General features: G+C 33.1%; 2 protein-coding genes across 4 annotated transcripts; one reads left to right on the plus strand and one right to left on the minus strand.

Annotated features, from left to right (window-relative positions):
- Positions 1–292: 292 nt before the first annotated feature.
- LOC128231169 (ADP-ribose pyrophosphatase, mitochondrial-like) lies at positions 293–10,690 on the minus strand. Of its 2 annotated transcripts, none has more exons than XM_052943650.1 (8): positions 10,672–10,690; positions 8,572–8,978; positions 8,224–8,313; positions 7,637–7,723; positions 7,210–7,315; positions 6,034–6,177; positions 5,258–5,375; positions 293–3,927 (listed from the first exon to the last, which is right to left on the minus strand). In XM_052943650.1, the coding sequence occupies exons 2-8, from the start codon at positions 8,973–8,975 to the stop codon at positions 3,815–3,817; spliced, it is 1,062 nt and encodes a 353-aa protein (XP_052799610.1). In that variant the 5' UTR covers positions 8,976–8,978; positions 10,672–10,690; the 3' UTR covers positions 293–3,814. The 2 variants fall into 2 exon arrangements, with proteins under 2 accessions (XP_052799610.1, XP_052799609.1); XM_052943649.1 differs by lacking the exon at positions 10,672–10,690 and adding an exon at positions 10,256–10,355.
- Positions 10,691–10,795: 105 nt separating this feature from the next.
- On the plus strand, positions 10,796–20,949 carry LOC128231170 (uncharacterized). Of its 2 annotated transcripts, XM_052943652.1 has the most exons (7): positions 10,796–11,036; positions 16,689–16,832; positions 17,210–17,278; positions 17,860–18,054; positions 19,138–19,272; positions 19,586–19,757; positions 19,794–20,949. In XM_052943652.1, exons 1-7 carry the CDS (start codon positions 10,887–10,889, stop codon positions 19,808–19,810), a joined length of 882 nt encoding a protein of 293 aa, XP_052799612.1. In that variant the 5' UTR covers positions 10,796–10,886; the 3' UTR covers positions 19,811–20,949. The 2 variants fall into 2 exon arrangements, with proteins under 2 accessions (XP_052799612.1, XP_052799611.1); XM_052943651.1 differs by having other exon boundaries at positions 19,586–20,949.
- The last annotated feature ends 346 nt before the right edge of the window (positions 20,950–21,295 follow it).

Consider the following 21,295-nt stretch of genomic DNA (forward strand, 5'->3'; position numbering starts at 1 on the left):
TATTTAATATATGGTATATGATATAAAAGTTGATGTATGCACTAAATGAACTATTTGAATCTGTATTGAAATAAACTGTTTTAATATATATAAAGCTTTCTAGTGTTAGTTTGTACTACAGAATACACAATAGCTCTCGCAGTAAGGCTTACAAAAGTTGCTTGAGCGCTGCAGAATTCGTTATTCAAATCAGCTGCTTTTCCAACATTTAACTCATTGGATTTTTACAAGTGTGTTTGAACTATTTATTGAATTATAGTAAATAAATATGATAAATAAATAATAAGAAGAAATGAGCTCCCTCCCATGGCTGTCTTTCTTTTGAATTTGACACTGACACTAATAACACATACTTTATGAATGTTTTAAGAATAAATAAAATTTTGCAAATTTCCCTTATGAAAGACCCTTGCCCCTAGAAAGCCCTGCCATCTGGTTTATTTCTTCAAAACAAATATATGGAGACAATAAAGACTATTTTTTCTTGGCTTTAGTTGCCTGCTGGTCAGAAAAAGTTGGGAGTAAGTGGGGGAAAAATGTAACTGTGCATGATGAGATGTTTGTTTAAATGGTAACATTTGGTGATCACATTATCACAATGCTTACTTTGATACAGATTGGACCATCTTATAACATATGGCAATAGTCAGAACTAAATTGTCATTAAAACCGGTTTGTTAAATTGTTGAAGAATGGTTGTAATTAGCCTCATTCCACTAGTCCAGTCATGGTGATTGTGTAATATCAATGAAAATTTTGCTGAGTATTATTTTTTCTAAATGTTCTAGATATTGCAGTAAAAGATAAATGGAAATATATTCACGACAATGCCCAGGTAAAAAAATGCATACCCAAAACAGACTGTTTACATCAAAAGGATGATACCTTCGGGCTGCTACATTGTAGTGAAGGTTCTCATGCAAATTTTCATACAAGGGAGTTACTCTCCCTTAAACAACATCCTCGGCACCCTAGCATACCCTGGGCAAATCAGCTGTCAAAATCTTGTAGTCATGAATAATTAATAAGGTGAAATCCAGCCACTTGATTGATGAGACACACCTCATGCGGTGCGGAAATGGCCGAGATGTTACGTGTGTAATCTCGGTTCGGAATTATCCAATGAGATCACAGATTACAAATTGTTTAAGGCAGGATATTGTTAAATATGCTGATAGCTCTTCACAAAGGAGATTCTTTCCTCTTTGTTATCGGCTATTTCATTGGTCGGATAATGCTTATGAATATTCAAGATTAACAAAGTTTACGTAGCCAATTTCCCCAGGGTATCATATCGGTTATGATATGCTGGGGTGCTGAGGATGTTAAACAATAGAATATACAAAAACGAAAGCCTAACATAAAAATGAAATTTTGTAATTCTGATGTATAAATTGTATACATTTTCATCACACACACACATGTTTTTTCTGATACATCAATAGAACAAAATAGAATGTGCCTTATAAAATTTTAAATACAATAACATTATTACAACAACAATAAATTCAGAATGAATCGCAACGAATATATGTTAAAGTGACTTGCACGAAAAAAGTCGTTCAAGACTGAACAAACCGTTTTACCATCTTCATACAATATTTATTTTTCTACATTGTTCTTTTATAAATATAATACAGACTAAGTTTTTCACAGTTTAAAGTTTCCATTTATATTGTATCCCTCTTTATATTTCATGAGGTTGTACCCTTGTCATGAAAACACAAAATCGTTTAAAACATTAGCATTATAGAAAGGATTCTTAAAATTCCTCACAATTGGAGAGCAAAACATTAACAAGCACTTTATTAATTTAATAAAAAAACTAAAACAAAGAAATGAACATACATGTATTACTGAACTTGCAATGGCACAAATTTGGCACATTCTCTTTTATATTAATCTTTACATCAAAATAACCCATCATGACAATTCAGTATGCATTCAATTGGTTTGAGCTTTTTAGAAACCCTAAAATCAATTTACCTAAATAAATTGCAAATCAATCACCAGATTCAATATCATTATGACGAATAGTAGCTCTCATTATCTCATGTACCATACTTAAATACAGATGTATGAGTATAACACCTTGTAAATCTGTATAGAAATTATTACTTATTATAATGTATCAAAACTAAATGAAATTAATATCAAGTATTTAGAACGGAATATGCGCTTCAGTTATATAAGAAAAAGAAGGATGCACACACTGTTTGGGACTTACGAGTACAAATCAATACAGGTTTGTGCAGACATATTTACTTAACATATACCTGTTTAATTATATATGTTTTGTACAACCTTTAAATATGCCTTTATTAAATTCTGTATATACTGTAAGTTAGTGTGTATGTTTTATAACCTTTGCATATAACTATATATATATATCAGTTCTATGGTTGTTAATATAATTCTTCATGCATTAAAGATTCAATCAATCAAACGATTAAACACATCTACTAATCTATTTAAATGATGGGAAGTATGAGTTCTACATATTGCTTTACTTCTATGCAAATGGTGTCAAACTAATATATAACTATTTTTGTGCAAATATTGTTTTCTACACTAATGGCTAATAAAGTTATTTAGAATGTACTGATGTAAGAAATATATTTGATTTACTGTCAATTGCTTAGACCAAATCAATAATTGTTTACAAAAATGTTGCGAACTCTAAACATCATGAAAAATAAGCCAAAACAAAAAAAAGCAAAAGAGGGCATAAAATTGCATCCACAATACTAAAACAACACAAGGCTGTCCAATACAGAACAGCAATGGCAAGTCTACATCTTTGTTGTATAGGTTAAAAGTTGGTCCATGTCAACACATGGTTAATTTCACTGTTCTTAGGACCAGGCCCCAATTTCCCGAAACTTCCTCAATCTTGATTTCACTAAATAAGAAGTAGTTTATCGTGGTTACCATAATGATAATTGTTTTTTTCTTTAATTGAGAAATCTCCTAAGAATGGGAATAGTGCAAAAATTATACCCAAAGAAAAAAATGAGGTAAGCTTAATCCTGTTATAAGGGACTTAAGATGTTTCTAGAAATTGGGGCCAGGTTAGGAACAGTCTCAAGTCCAAATCTAAGCTCGGACTCAGTAAAGCACTTTCATTAAATTACAAACAATCCTCTTCATTCCATTAGTTGGACAAAAATAAATATGAATAATTCTACAATTTCAAAAAGTAATAAAATTTAGCAAATATCATTATAAAAACTCAACTACAAAGAAAGTTAAAATGAAATGAAGATTTGCACTATAGCCACATTGAGACTGAACTCAGACTTGAGTCTGTTCAAAATTGTGGCCCCTTGGCCCTTAATCACTAACACTTTTAGTCAGAGTTAAACACAGAGAAAAGTTAATTTTACAGACTTCAGTACAGCCCTGCTGTAATACATTGGAAGCTCTAACTAGTACACATGTTTACAAAGACAAGATGAGCACTGCAGGTTATTGCCAACTTGTCCATTTCTCTCAATATGTCAAGGGCCTTTATTTAAGCTTTAATTATAGGCCTAGCTACACAAAAGCACATTTCTAAGTGCCATAAATTGGACCTTTTTTATGACCAAAGGTTAGAGTTTTCAAACAATAAAATTGAGAAACAAGTTTAAATTAGACAAAGCCGACACCAAGGTTAGACTAGACACTGCAGACACCAGTACAATCTCGAAAAAACAGATAAGCAAATAATTTCTAAAACCTACATAGACAAAATAAACAACAAGAATAGGAATGGTGAGTAACTCAAATATTATCAAGTCCTTAAACTGCTGTAGCTGTTGTTGGTTCTCCACTACCAGTAAGCACCATGATTTTCAACTGTTCGCCGGATAAAGTCTATGTGACTTGCATACAGCTTAAGTCCCTTGTGTATAGGCATCCATTTCACGTCAGCAGCATCATCACCTGAATACAAACATCAATAAACTTTAAAAGCTGTATAAGTATGTTACCTGGAGAAATAAGCCCCAAGAACTGTCACTGTACAGTATAAATTGGGTACCTTATAAGGGCCCAGCAAAAAAGTGGGTGCCCTAAAGTTATCACCCTGATCATCTGTACGGTATGTCCATCCATCCATCCACATTTTTTATGCTTTATCTTAATAACGTAACAACTATTACAGATATCAAATTAAAACTTCATACAATTACTCACAGTAATGATGTGCTCCTTCTTGACATGTTATATAACTCCAAATTAAAGGTTGTAAGATTACTGGCTTTATGTAACTTTTAAAAAACAGAACATATTGTTCATGCTTTTTATCAATAACTTCACAATCATTGGAGATATCAACCTCAAACTTCACACACTTACCTACAGTAGCAATATGCTCTTTCATGACAAGTTTAAAAACTCAAACTAAAAATATTGTAAGATTTATGGCCCTTTTTTACAGTTTAAAAAAATACACATCCTTTCCTTTTACCTTTATACAACTTTTATCAATTTCAAATTTCATAAACTTACTTGTAGTAACAATGCACTCTTTAAAGGCAAGTAATATAACTCCTGCTTTAATTTTGTAAGATTTATGGCTGTCTTGAACTCTTTAAAAATCATAAAAATATATCTCTTGTTGTTTCTTAACCACTCTTAAACCATTGAAAATATGAACTTCATAAACTTTCTCAATTTAGCAATATGCTCTTTCTTGACAAGTTACATTGTATGTAACTCAGTTTTATTGTGACAAATTATGGAATTCTTGGATAATTATCGTCAGATTTATGGCCCTTTGTATAAGTAAACAAGCTTTACCTAGATGACAATTGACACATAGATTCTTGGTTATATACATAATAACATGCCTTCAAATTGCTCCCTCTTTCAAACATGCTACCATTCGGGGCTGTAAACCTTCCTGTGATGGTTTAGGTGATATTATCATTTGACAGACTTGAAGACAGACCGATTGGTTTGTTATAAGGAAAGCCCTCACTGCTCTAAAAGTGCACCGCAAAAGGATGCTGTTTTACCAAGCAGCTCAAGGGGCATAACTTGATTGTACTTTAACCCAGTATTATATACAATATACAAATTGCTTGCGGTAACATGTGCTTCAAGTGGGTATCTTGACCACTTGTTAAGTTATAGATAGTGAACCAAGTTTTTAAACAAAGATAAAAACACAGACAACAATATAACCGGGTGCTGCTGGCACCAAGGATATAACAATACCTGGACTTACAGACAAGATAAAAAACTGATCACACAATAAACAAACTATTACCAGCATGTAAGCTGAATGCACCAACACTGGTTCCCTGTTCGTCATGAAAGTTCATGGCCTTGGTCTCCATCCAAGCATTGTCTGTGTTCCGAGGGTCGTCAACGTAACCCTTGTATATCTGAAAGAAAATCAATAATCAATTCTGAATCTGGCCTTTTATATTCTTTTGTGACTGTAGCTACATATACGGTACAAGGTCATGTGATACTATTGAACTCTTATAACCACTGGACTACTTAACCCTAAAACCACCAATAATTGGTCAGTTCAAAATGAGGATAGAAAACCTTAACTATCTAAAACACAGATAAATAAAATAAGAGAATTTCAACTTCACCACTGAATGAGAAAAACTTAAGCCATTTTAACCATAAACGTACGCCAAACTTTCATTTTATCAAGAATTAAGTGTCACAAATTAAATTGAAAGGTTGACTTGCAAATCAAATAAACTTTGCCCCAGCTGACTATTTAAGCTCTAGGTTTATTTTTTTTTATTTTATTTTAACTGCTTTGATAAAGTAATGTTACAATATGAGAGTTGATACTAAATATCTCAGCAATGAAACACCATGTACAAAGACAAATGGTCACTCACTTATTTCAAACTCAATTAACCAAAACAACTGTGACAGCCATACTTTTTTCCATTTAAGAAGTCTTTTAAGAATTTCTCAAACTTAGAGAAAACAACACAAACTTTAAGGTATGTAAAACACCATCAAGCTATCCTTAATATGAATGACAATTAATCATAACATATGCGCTGGCAATACCGTTTTTCCATTCTTGAAGAATTCTGTGAGAAGTTTTTGAATCTGGGCTTTCCTTTCGGGCGTGGCATCAATTGAGTTTAGAGCCTCTTCCCCAAATTCTCGTGTCAATGTTGCTGTACGATTCTCACCAGCGTCAACCATGCCCTGAAATACATGTAAAGTATGATGACGTTCTGGTATACAAAATCATATATATACATATATAAACAAATTATCCTAGTAGGATGATGCAACAATGTCACAAAAACATATACCCGGTATATACATATGTTTATGTGACATTGTTGCATCATCCTAGGATAATTTGTTTATTATACTGTTATTAAGTGTAGACACAATTTTGTTAATAAGTTTGACCTTGATTTTACACATGAAATATATGTTCCATATTACAGTATAACACTGTGTACAGGACACACTTCTTTGGGGTACGGTTAGCCTCACTCAGATGAGTCTAAATAAACGTAGTTCATTATTTTAAAGTTACGATATTGTATATTATATTTTAAATGGTATGATTCTGTATTAAAATAATAAATAAACATGCATATTGTGAACTGGCATAATTGTGCACTGTCAATTTGTGAAGGTGTGAAAAACTCTTATACCACGTGTTTGTAATACCTAGCCGAAGATGTTAACATGTTGATATCATTTATGTACAATATATATTATGGCTGTTACTATAACTATTTGCATCGACAGTGAGCAACATCAGGATTCTTATTATTGTTTTATTATTTTTTTGGGAAATGTGCTGTACAATTTCATAACCTTTACCATTTTCAGGATTCAATAAATTTTGTCAAATCAAAAATGGTGTCTGCTTATTTGACATTTTTTCAATGCGTCCTATCAATGGTATTCAGGTTTTTTACCCAATTTTTTTTTTTTTCCTGAGTCCTATCTATGCTCATGTACACAGTATAATAACATATAACTCCCTAAATATTGGCTATCTTAGGCCAATGTAAACAATGGTATCAGCATATGGATAGGTGACACCAATACTGGTTTCAATTTTGAGAGGCCATTTGAAAGTACCTCTAAAAGCAAGAACACACAAACCCTGTGTTAGAGGAGGCCAGCTTTGCCTTGTTCGGGGATTCCTTTACTGAGGTTAACCGAAGGTACTATCAGCCTCAAGAAAGGGAACACTTCAATAGAAATACTCACTCCTGGTAGAGCCCATTCCCCATTATCCCGACGCTGTACAGCCACAAATTCAAGTACCGGTTTTCCGTCTTGCTTTACAATCTCATTGTTCGAGTCACGCTGCCACCTGTTAACATAGATGTAATAAGATTATATATGTTATATATGCTTGAATATTGTAAAAGGTGTTTGTTGATTGACAGATAATTAACTTTGACCGAAGAAGAATTGATCTTGTGATCTTTTAAGCATCCTATATTGAAAAGTTAATCAACTGATCATGAATTATGTATAGACCACTACTCTATGTCAATTTTGTCCATACTTGTGAAGACGGCCCTCAGTTGATATGAATCATGCCAGTGTAAAATCAATGACCTGAGGTGAAACATGCACTGTTATCCATGGTTGAGTAAGACTTCTACACCATTTACACACAATCACTCACCTTGTGACAATTGGATCTGCTGCATGGTTGGGCCCCCATTTCCCCAGAGTTCCACGACCTTTACAACCTGTTCGCCCTCTGGGATTCCTGTATTAAACAAAACAATACATAATATGTATCTTGTATACTGTATGTCTTAACTAAAGTCATGCTATTTAATATACAAAGAATCTGTTTACATGAGAAAAAATTGTAAAGTTGAATATTGTGAATGCTGAGGAACCAGCAAGGTTACAGGGATTTCATGAAATGACCAGGGGCCGTATTCATATAGCATCTTAGTAAAACTTTCAACTACAAAGATGAATTGTAAGGAAACTAGCAATGTTTTACACACAAATATATGAAAATAAGCATGAAAAATGTCTCTATAATTATATGTATATGAATAAATTTGATGAAAAAATAGAGGGTATTGAAAATATTCATTGTTAGAATTTCGACAATTGCCACTAAGTTGAAATTTTTCACTAAGAAGCTTTATGAATTGGCCCCAGTAGTCTAATTATTATATTATAACACAAAGGTTTTGTGTAATGTTTCATCATCATGTATGTATGTGTTAATTAAGAATTTTTTTAACATACCTTGGACAACCATTGATAACTTGATAGTTTCCTTCATTACTTCTCCGGTCTGAATTGCATGATTTATCTATGCAGTTGAAAGTGATAGTCCTAAAAAAGATTACATTTTAAAGTTAGTTATACATATTTTTTTCTACATGTTGTTATACATAATATAAGGGCCTTAGGCCAAAGAACAATATCTTTCAGATCATCATGCAGATTTTACTGAGAAAACAAAGTGACAGAAAGGAAGATTTTAGATTAAAAATATATATGGTGTGCGCTAAGTTAAGGTAGCATGTCCCTAATTTTCAACAACTTGTGATTGTCAAATTTGCTTTGCGGTTAAAAAACATAAACACTTACGCAGGGTCTGGGCTGTCAGCCCATACTGGCTGAGAAGCCACACTTTTGCTTGTATAATCTATGGGGTCATACTCTGGGAAGTCAACCGACCATGGCACTTTGTCATCTGGCACAATAAAACGTTTCACGTCCTGTGTCCGTGGGTAAACTTCACATCTGGCTTTCACATGCAGGCTCATTGTTTGATATGTGGTACAATGGTTCTTGCTGAGTATGAGTGAGGGTGTCTGAGATTTATGTATATCTTCTAATGTTGATGTTGAAATACCTTTCTCATAGACACACTGGTAATGACGTAGAGAAATTGGGTTGTAAATTCTCCCAGATTTCAAAATTTCCTGAATAATGCACGATGGTTTCTGTGATGTACCAGCATACACAGCTTTTCTAAGGCAAATTCCCATTCACTGAAAAATAAATCGGTTTTTATCTAATTTAAGTTAAAGTTTTAAAAAGAACTGAACTTGTAACACATTTAAAATTGCTTTATTTTCCTGTGTTAAACCTTACATGAATATTTGCTTCAACCCTAGTTATTTATAAAATCAACACTACATGTATAATTCAATTGTTAATACTGGTAGTTATAATTCACTTATCATATACTGTAAACTTAAGTATGCTTATAATCAGAATGATATGTACTGGTGGAGTGTTAAATCTATTTGGAAAAACACACTTTGACTAAACAGCAGAATCAAATGGGCTGTTTAATATATAGCTCAATGAATGATGATATACCTGGCAGTACAGTGTTCACAAACAGATTAATTTTTACTGTTAACATTGTCACAGACCTATAAACAGGTTATAAGTCAGTGAAATTGTTGGTTATAATTGAAAATTATAGAAAAGACAATTGAGTTATCCATTAGTCTTAACAATTAATTCTGTATATATAAAATTATTGCAATAGGACAGATTTGATTTGTTGAACAAGGATAGCTCGACACAAAATAATTAAAAGTAAAACACTATTTAAAATGATTTGCTCTTTTGAAATAAGTAATACAAAAATAGTTCTGACACAATACAGACTGTTGGCTAATAGTCTCAATGTGATATTATATAACGACTGGGAGAATGGTTATATTGGTCCCAGATTATGCTGGAAAAAATTGTTCCCTGTGGTATAATTTCGCAGTAATGACATATATATAACAGCCTGTCAAGTCATTATGAATTATGATCATGGTAGCATTTCAAGCAAAATAATTTTAATATGGCAGATCCTTAGGTTATCCTTATTCATTTATATCTGAAGATAAACATTTCTACTAAGTATTACTGACAGGAATGAATGTAACATAGAGTATTGATATTGGGAGGGGGGGGGGGGGACATAGAAGGGGTGTGGCATAACAACTGGACTGTGAACAGTGCTAGTGCTATAAAAAAAATCAATTGTATCTCTTCACCTGATTAAATGTAAATAATTACTTAGTACCGATACACAACAATTTAGTTTGAACCATGCTGATCTATCATTTACACATTGTGTACTAACTGTAACACTCGTACTGATTTCATGTTTGCCCAGCGGTCCATAGAATTACCGGATTCCCCTTATTACCGGAAGCCACCGGAATCTACCGGAATCTACCATAATCTAATTAAATTATACTTAAATGTTGTTTGGGGATGTCTTTAAGCTTTAATATATGTAATGTTCTAAGAGGTATACCTTTATAATCATATTTCCATACACAGAAAGTGACAAGGATTCCGGTAGTTTGCAGGTCGGATTGCCGATTATAACGATTTGACCAAGCTACCGGAATCCCCTGAGAAATAATAATTAAACTATACTTAAATGTTGTTTGGGGTGTTTTTAAGCTTTAATATATGTTATGTACTAAGAGGTATACCTTTATAATCATATTTCCATATACAGAAAGATATTTGCCCAGTAACAATTGTAATATTTAATCTAAAATAAAGCCTCTATTGAATACCAATCTCAACTCAAACATTTTACAAGCATCGATATGAAATATGTTCAACGTAAATTTCTGAATATGTTAAAGGAATCGATGGCGGTTACCATAACTTACAATATATATCAAACATAACAAATAAATTACATGTATTTACACATACCTGAACATTCAACGGGAGACAATGACTTTTTATTGAGAGTGACCGCCCTTGAAAAACTGTAAACATTCACAAGGGGGCGTGTCACAGACTGGTAGTGATATTTTGTCTAAAAACATATTTTTCGTGCAAACAAATTGGGATTAGGATTCACAGTCTACCCGCTAAAATTGTAACAACAAAATTGAAAAATTGTAGCCAAAAATACCCGAAAAATCATGGTTTTGGTGTATGATTTCATTCGATCGACGGCCCTAGTCCTTTGCATAGGCTACACATCCCAACAGAACAGGAAAACATGGATGTGGGGCGACTCAATCCTGTGGAGCGCTTACTGTGCTGGACTGTTTGCTTTTCCTGGAATGTTGGTAAGGCAATACACTTTCATCTCTAAATACAATACTGGTTATTTCGTAACTTCGAACTAAGGGTAGATATTTGGACAAATGTCATTGTTGAGTCAAGTCTCCTGGGTTTGCTTAGTCCATGTAAACAGCTGCTTCAAAGTCTTTGACGATATTTGTACTGGCCACTTACTTAGTAGTTCTGGCTTCCATAACTATAATGTTGATATTTATTTTTTTGATGTTTACTACACATTAAACATGTCCCAAAAGGCAAAATATAACATGTTCGTTGAAGTTCTTTAGCTACTGGTCACTCTACCCTTTCATATCCAATTTGTTGGTTTCCTAGCCGAGAATGTCAGATCCAAGCGAAGTATATCGAGCAGCAAGATAATGCGCACCTGCTAGATAGTTCCAAAATGGCGATGATTTGATATGCATTTTTCATCACATTTAACTGTTGAAAATTTTAAGCATTTAATTCTATTAAGGCAGGACTGGTCTCCAGGAGGGCAGATGGGTGCTACCAAAAAAGATCAGGGTGCAGCACCCTTCCATAATTCTTTAAAAAAAATAAAAGTTATGTGTCGGGATACTGAAATTTAGCTTGTTTCCATAGTAGTTTTTATATGGTAATAATTCACTAAATGGACAAAAATCCAGCGTCGGTGTCGGCGGCGTCATCCGGTTAAAGTTTTAGGGCAAGTTGGGATTTTCACTTATAAATCCAATACCCTACATTCAATTGACTTGATACTTCACACAGTTGTTCAGAGCCATCACATGATGAGGTTAGATAACTCCATATTATTCTTTACACAGATTATGGCCCCTGATTGACTATGGAACTTAGGTTAAAGTTTTAGGGCAAGTTGGAATATTTATTAATACAGTCGATTAAGGGATTCCGAATCAGTAAGGACAAATCCAGTGCTGTATAAATATTAGGATAGTCAGTTAAATGAAACAATACATGTTCATGAGCTCATATATATGGACTAGATTTTTATTACTTTCAAATAATGATGAGACTTCTGAAGTCCATATATCTTGTTGTCTAAATATACCCACTCGTCGTAGGAATTCCGAATCAGTTGAAGGTGTTTAGGATCACGTGATATTATGTTAGGCTGTTTTATCCAATCATTGAATCTTCTGTTCTCTGAAGTTGGGGGTCGTTTCAAAATCAACTTGAACTGTCAAACACATGTCGATACAAACATGGAAAAGGCCAAAGAATTTTTTTCTTTGATTCTCATGCGGACTTTAAAAATTAAATTGGGTGTTTTGGGTGGATTTTATTTAGAAAAAAATAGGCTAGTTAGAAATAATGAACTTGCAGTCTCTCATTGACAGGCACTTATTTCTTATAAATATGAAGGTTGGTCATATTTAACTTTATTTTATATAATCATTTGTCCAAGTCAAATGAAAAAGTAAGGCTGGTGGGTTAAAGTAAGGATGTGGGGTTTCAGACAGGTGGTCAAGTGAAAATCCAAAATGATTGATTTTGCCATCAATCTTGTTAATGTATTTGAAGTAGGGATGAATGTAACAAATATCTTTTGTAACTATATTTATTTTTTGTTAATACCTTTAACACAGACCAGTAACAAAAATAAATTGTGACAAAATATACATGGAATATATAAACCAGTGTCTACTGGCTTTGTTAATACCTTTAACACATGCAGTACCAGTCACTGACTAGAAATTAAATAAAAAGAATATGCAACAAATAAAGATAACAAACATGGTATATATGAAATGGTGATATGATGGAATAAGATAATGATGGTTTTGAAAATAGTAGAAAATTGGCATTACTACTCACTCATTTTCTAAGCTGGAGTTTTGCCCAATGAAGTTGCTATTGAAACATGTGTACCAAGTTTCATTTGAATATCTTAAACGTTATCTTATCTGAAATGCCAAGGGTATCACAATTCCTCGACTGTTTTCTTAAAATTCAAAAAAGAAAAGCTAAAAGTATAAAGCTAAAAGTATGATTGTCCCATTATCTGATAAAATTTCAATACAAAGTAAATCTAACTGTTTATATTTCTGACCACAAGGTTCATTGCACTCCCAGATGTCATTTCAGCAACAGTATCTTCCAAATTCTTAATAGTTTCATCAAAGCATGATGCCATTGGCTGGATGGTGTATTGACTTTGAAGCACCACACCATCACCATGTAACTTCATTTTACTCTGGCCATTGACATGTACTTGGTACTGGATCACCACATGTTTCAGCATACACAGTTCCTCTCACCATGAAATTGGAAATAAAACACACTTTTAGTAAAACACTTCATACTGTGTCAATGAATTGTATGTAAATTTGTGTACTTGTATGTGGTGATTAAACTCATCTAAGTTTTTAAGAAATTAAGTAAAAAGAAAACACTAAATAACTTACAAGATACTCACTGATGATTTCTAACTAAAATGAGCTACAAATTTGCAACCACAAGTTCTCCCCCCCCCCCCCCCCCCCCCTCTTAACTTCCAATTTCGAGGTTTGCCCCTGCAAACCCACAACCTCATGGCCATCAGTTGCTTCTACTATTAAGTATAAAATCTAGCAACATTTAAAATTTTATAACAAGTTTACTATAACATAAATTTATATACTGAACCAATGGCTTATTAATGTTCTGTAAACTTCAGGCCATGATTTCTATCATTTAATTTTCAGACAAGTATTTTTGGTTCAAACTTCTTAAAGCTGCACTCTCACAGATTGAACGTTTTGTCAACTTTTCTTATATCTTATTTTTTGTCTTGGAACGAGCCAATTTTTCCAAAAAAACCTGGAAGTTAGTGATATAAGACTGCTGACAAAAAATCAGATCACAGATTTTTATATTTAAGTTAAGAAATGATGTTTTATGCATTTTTCTTAAACCGTTAACCGTATTAAGTAAGGGTTTAAGCCATAAAACATAAATTTTCGAACGGAAATATAATAGTCTACAATCTGATTTTTTGTCAGCAATCTTATATCATTGGTTTGCAGATATTTATGCAAAAATTTGCTCTTTCTGAGATAAACACAATAAAAGTTGTAAAAATGGTGTACATGTGAGAGTGCAGCTTTAAACCATTCACTATGAATTTTACTTGCAACTAAAAAGTGATTTTATGTAGAAAGTTGAGTTTTCAACAAATATTTTTACACAAGTATGCAGAATTGTTTACCAGAACGTTATTTACTGTACAATATACAATGCACTAGACTTTGAGACAGCCCCCAACATGTGACCCGAAATTCCCGCAATAACCCACTTTCATTTTCAATGTAAAATTAATATTCATTCTCAATATATTTTTGTGGGGTGCTAGCATCTGTTAAAGTAAATATCCATCTTATGTTAAAACCCAAAATAACAAGTATTTACCACTTATTTACCTATTTATTTGATGTTATTTCATCCAAAGCGCATTTCCATTACCGGTGCGTCGGTAAAATTGTTCCATGCGCGATATTTGTAAACATGTACACAAAGGTAGTTTTGATGTGTACACGTTCTAAAATTGTTGTAAGCAATAACAAAGCGTCAAACACAATATATATGTAAGAAAAATCTTCATATGCAGGTCATTCTCAGATATTTTCATGTAAATTTAAACGACTGATTCGGAACTACCCCTGATTCGGAATCCCTTATTAAACTGTACCTTCTATATCCTTTGTTTAATTGACTTAATACTTAACACAGATGTTCAGAGCCATCACATAATGAGGTTAGATAACTCCATATTATATTTTATACAAATTATGGCCCCTGATTGACTATGGAACTTAGGTTAAAGTTTTAGGGCAGGTTGGGATATTGTTTAAGAACTTCTATACCCTTCATTCAGTTGACTTAATACTTCACACAATTGTTCAAGACCATCACCCAATGAGGTTACATAACTCCATATCCTTAATACAAGTTACGGCCCCTGATTGACTTAAGTTAAAGTTTAAGGCAAGTAAAAGTTATAGGCAAGTCGGGATTTTAATAAAAAAACTTCTATACCGTTCATTAAATGCACTTAATAAAATTCAAAATTATTTACGACCATCTTACAATAAGAAACATAACTTCGTTTTAAGCCTAAATACAAATTATGGCCCTTGAATTTTTTATTTTTTTTCCTTTGAAAGGCATATTTGTATATTCTTAACCAGATTTTCATATATGTATCAAATAATTTTAGTTAGGTTTGACATAAAGAGACCAAATTTGGTATTATTACATTGTTATTGTATTCGAAGTCAAAGCGGCGTAGTCGAGCGCGCTGTCTTACGACGGCTCTTGTTTAAATTGCAATTCTTTGACAAAATATTTATGAAAAACCTCATAAAGTGGCCGAAGTTACCAACCTAACCAGTAGGGTAGGTAGGTAGGCATGACTTTTTTTCTGTTTTCTTAAACAGTATTCTGTACTAAAACAACCTTTATCAGGGTATATCACTAAATTGTAGAAAATGTTAATATCTTCCCTCAAATTTCGCACTTTTTTACAAAAAATAATACACATTAAGGCAAAAAAAAATGTAGGGTTTGGAGGAAAAAATAGGGTTGGACCAAGATTGGTCAGTTTAGTGGAAACAAACAATTTTAAAGAGTACATCCACACAAAGCGCAAACTGAACATAAGCATTTGTCACAGTTAGTGATGTCCGATGATCGATTATAATCGAAAATTGATGGTTGGGCCTGAAATCGGCGACAATCGATAGTATTAAGTTATAATTGATTATCGAAAAAAAAAATAAAAAATTAGTAAGTGTTCAGATGTTATCTTTAACAAAATGGCTGATGAAAGCCAGAATGAGCAAGAAAATGAACTATTTTTTATACAACAACACTTAATAACTTCAATCATTGACATAAGGTATATGCATATAATGATTAAGAGTTTAATACTGTACATGAATAAAACTACAATTAAGGTAATATCTAGTATTTTAAAAACCGATTGTTCTATCGATAATCGGTTACTTGAGTGGAACCGATCATCGATAGTAAAATTGCAACCGATTCCCAACACTAGTCACAGTCACAGAAAGGAACCCGCGGCATCCTGCTTGCAAGTCAACAAACTGGTCAATCTCTGACCTGTGAGTCAGTACTGTGATGTTCATGACAAACAGATTATAAATTAGAGTCGTTCAAATACCATTTCAGACTGGGTAGCTTCGGAGAGACATCCCATATACATGTGTAATATTGTAAAACTTCTTAGTTATATATCATATAAAACAAAATTCAATAATAGTGCTTGGATCAATATACATGATCTGATGTTTATCAGAAAATGAAAATTTTAACAATAATCATTGTGAGTCTGATGGAAATTTAACGTAAAATGCTGATATTCAAACCTGATTCATAATTTAACATTCCACAATATATTGCAGTTTTGACTTGCGTAATCAATCATATTTGTTACACAAATTCTGAACGTTTTTTGCTCAACTTTGTATTAATAATATATATATCAACTTGATTGTCCACTAGCCTTTATAAATGGCTTCATGATCACAAAATCACAAGTTTTAAAAGCACAAAAATATCACTCATATTTTATATCTACACAAATCATATGCTTTTGTTTAGATCATTCAAATGAGTTAAACTGAATAATGCATTACATTTCTCATATTCCACAGCTACCAGAGAATGATTCTGCATTTTTGGCGTATGCTGTGCGGGTGTTTGCCTCCCTTTTACTGGGGATTGCAGCCATGTCATACCTTAGCAGGTCAACAAGAGACGAGAATGTCATCGGGACAACTTTGTGGGCAAGACTGCTGGTAAGATATCTCATTTTGAGAGTTTAGTACTGTACTTTTATCTCTCATTTGTAATGATAACACAGGAAGAGTATTTTATCATAATTAAATTTATATTTGTGGATTGAATATATTAATAATAGATATGGAAATGCTTAAATATCTTTCTGTATGATAAGGTCAAAGTCATTGTCTGATATAAGAATTTGAATCAACATGTCTGTTCCTTTCATCACAATTTCATGTATATGTCTTTTGAATTTGAAAAAGTCCAGCTATGTTAAATTGAGATTTTTAATATATTGGGCAAGCATTTACTACTGCAAGGCTTGAAGGCTTGTGCTTATTTGAACCACTTAGGTCTGTAATAACAATAACAAATGTACTTTATATTCCAGGGCAGCATGTTTGTCATGGTGATGTTCACATACTTCTACTTCCAAACCCCTGACAAGTTCTCAGAGAAGGTTTGTAGAGCTTACACATGTCTTGTTAATTAAAATCTGGCAGCTCCTTACATGGACTCTATCAATATATGTAGTATATGAATGGATTTCTTTTGATATTCACATTGTAAAATGTGTGAGTAGTCCACACACATCATTTAAAAAGGCTATTTACCTTGACTGTTTGTGCTTCTATGACTTTTTTGTTTTTGATCATACATATTAGTTTAATTCATAACCAAACATTTGAACACTTCTTTGCAGCTATACCTTAATAGAAAAGGTTTTTTAAAAAACAACTACATTTCATTGGCATGTAAACAAAGTACCTGAGAAAAACTCTGTGCAGGAAACTTATTATTTTTTTAATATTTGCTTGACATGTATTTTTCTGTTATCAAGGTTGTAGCAATATATTAAGTTGGTAATGTTTTCCCCAAAATGATTCATTTATTGATGATAAACATATACTATCTTGTCAGGTTAATATCATTTTGTACCAATCAATATTAAAACTAAACTCCATGAAGAGGTACTCTTTCTTAATGTCCACAAAGAATTTTTCACACTTCTGATGTATTATGTGATATCCTGTATTTCAGACTCTGTACTTTGACTTTGAAGCATTCGGTCTGCTGTTCCTGTCGTCTGTGTACCAGTTCTGGCGAGCTGGGTACCGTATTGGGGGACGGGAACAAAAGGGCAATGTCAGCACTGTCCTCCGAATCCTCTTCCTCATCTGCTTTACTTCTGGCATCCTCAACCTCACCTTCCCAAACTGGGTCATCCCCTTGAAGGTACGTGCAATTCCCATATTATGTGAGGTTTTATGTTCTAGAGCAACAAAGTGTCTGTATTTTCTTCCTTTTTTTGACCTTCGGATTACTAAATGTCACTTACCCTTGCTGGGTGATCACATGTATCCTTGTCTTATCCATTTGACCTGAGGGAATTCTCAAGGTCACTTACCCTTCCTGGGTGATCACCTGTATCCTCATCCTAATCTGTATGATGTGAGAATTCTAAATTTTAATTCCTTTCTTGTTTTATGTATTCTGCTGCACATTTTTTTCCCTAACTATTATTCACATACTAAGAATATGTGGATTGTTTCCCCAAATTTTAAAGTTACCTCTGGTCATTCAATTCGCCTTTTAATCTTTCACACAACTGTTTTCTAAACAAAAATTTAAGACTAAGCCTCTTGTCCCAAGCTGGAGAATGCCCCATAGTTTAAAGGCCCGTTATAAGCAGGTTTTATGGAATCAAATATGCAAGGAATTACTTTTTTGAAGATTTGAAAACATATCAAGGTGCTAAGTTAAGACCTGAATTAAATTTTATAAATATGATGATAAAAGAATAAAATGTATATACATATATATATATATATATATATGTGTATTCCGCTGCCAGCAGGATTCAAACTGGGTTCTCTGGACCGGAGTCAGAACCATTGTAAAATTGCTACAGAATTGGTCAATGTTGAAATGTAGTTGTCAACATATGAATGTTAATTGTTTTTGGTTGAAATGAACTTAAACATTAAAATGAAGCTATATAATTTAATATTTTGTTGTTGACAATTTTGTCTATATATGGTATTATGGAATTGAAAAGGCCTTATTCAACCTAGAATAGTTTTATATCTTTATTCATTAATAATCACCAAAACAGAGAGTGGTTCATTTAGTTTGTAGTATTTGTTGTTTGTATAGAGTTCATTTATTTAAGGGTAGCCTAGGCTTTTTTATGATAACTTGCTAAGCTTTATATGCATGTTGGTTGTAAGTTAATCTAGTGACACTAGCAGGAAAATAAAGGATTGTAAATTATGCGAAAAAATTAACTTAGACACATTCTATAACTTCCCCCAACAGAAACTGGATGTTTTGGAAGGCATGATGGTTCGTTGCTGCGGGGTCCTCTTACTGTCATGGGCATTTATCTCGCTGTACGCCACCAGCTTCCGCTATGATGATGACCGCAGCAATTTCTTTGTCTCTGCGATGATTGTAAGTTATCGGTGATTTTCTGATGCTTGATTTCTTGGATGTTTGTTTATGGGAATATCTAATAATTTGGTTCAATGGATTCAATGATTGCCTACATTTGCAAAAATGAAGTAAGTATTGTATGACTCACAGACTGTTACTACAATTCAATCAACAATCAGCTAATCATTTAAGCATGCCATTGGCCATGCGCCTGGTGACCTCATAGAATTTTGGTATCAATTAAAAGGGTATTTGCATGTGTAAAATAAGGCATCCAAATTTCATAAATTCATTGAGATTTATTACTTAAACCTAGCCTTTGTTTTCTCAGAGCTGTGGCCTGATGCTGGCAAGTCTGAACATCGCATACTTCTGGGACGGCGTATTCGACTCCCAACAGGCCCTGTTCATGCACATTGGCTGCATCCCCACGTTCGTTGTCTTGGTGGGCCTCTTGCTGCTCTGGAGACAGAGTCCTGGCACCCAGACTAACTACAATCTCCGGTCCAAGTCAGAGTGATCTCCTCCCCGTGTTAGGGGGTCCAAGTCAGAGTGATCTCCTCCCCGTGTTAGGGATATGGTCTGTGCTACCATGACTTATATGAAGTTTTATACTAAGAATATTTTCCTTTTCCCACAGTGTTTAAGCTAATCAAATTGAATGTTAAAGATCACTCACTGTGAACTAAATTAATGTTGACATGCATAATTGTTTTTGTACCTGGTGCATTCATTTACAAAGAGATTTTCCTATTAGAGATTGTGTACCCAAGGTAACCATGTAGACAGCAATTTGATACTTACTTATAATTTGTGCATGCAGTTTGATTATAGTAAACAATTTTGTTATTGGTGTTTTTTAATTGCCAAAATCAAGTCTGAAGTATACATGTAATTCAAGATTATCTAACGCAATGCATGTAATTATACAAGCTCATTAATTTGTTCATTTTTCAAAGAGAAAACATTCAGGTATTGGCTTAGCCTAGGTGATAATGTTGTCACTGTGTGAAAACATTAACCGTAGTCATAATTTGGTACACGTAGTCATAATTTGGTACACGTAGTCATAATTTGGTACACGAGTTCACAGTTGCGAGAAAAAATACCCACATGTGCATCAAGGCTTATAACTCTTGCTGTTAAAATAAGTGAGTTATTCCCCTTGTTCGACAGACAACAGCGGATAAGCCTTGGTGTTCGCTCAGTGGCTCTCTTGGTTTATTTTTTGTCATTACCACATTTGTATGATAGTATCAATACTTGAATGATTGCAATGCAAATACCATTTTATTGTATAGTACTTATAGTATGCTATCAAGTGTCAGACGTGAATTATTAATTTCTATGCGTTCTCATAAGAAAATGGCAGCAATATTTACATAAAGGCAGCATTTACTCAGCACAGTGTACACCCATATATTTCCATTGTGTTTTAAACATCTCTATGTTTTTATCTATTCTTCTAATGGAATATATTTGACCATAGATTTTTAGATTATTGTAAATCATTGCTTATTTTATATGGTTCATATGACTCAGCCATAGGACTGTCTTTAGTTGATACATTTTATTGAATTAGTTGAAGAGAATACTATTGCTTGTATAAAGTTGTCCATGCCATTTTAATGAGTGCAAAACCAGGATTTACTGTTATTAAGCTGAAATTGTGTAATAAAATATTGAAACATTCAACATGCCTTCTGCTGTTTGTCTTTGATTCCCATACTGGTTTGTATCATCGGAAGACTGTTATATATGTTGTGTTAATGTTGAGTTGCAGAAGAAAGAGCTGCTTTGTTTTCGTTTAGTTAGTATTTTTCATTTAAAAAAAAGAATGAAATACGATTTTAGAATAAGTAAGAATTGAATTTAAAGATTACATAACCACACTTAAAGATGCATTATGCTTCACGTTCTAGTAGAAGACATCTGTAATTACAATCAGAATAAATTAAGTTGACGTTGTAAACAACCCTTGTTAATTTGGATATTCTTTAAGCTTGTTTGTTTTTTTCGAAATACATTTATAGCCTTAGTT

This window comes from Mya arenaria, chromosome 4, assembly GCF_026914265.1.
Source record: "Mya arenaria isolate MELC-2E11 chromosome 4, ASM2691426v1".
Lineage (NCBI taxonomy): Eukaryota > Metazoa > Mollusca > Bivalvia > Myida > Myidae > Mya > Mya arenaria.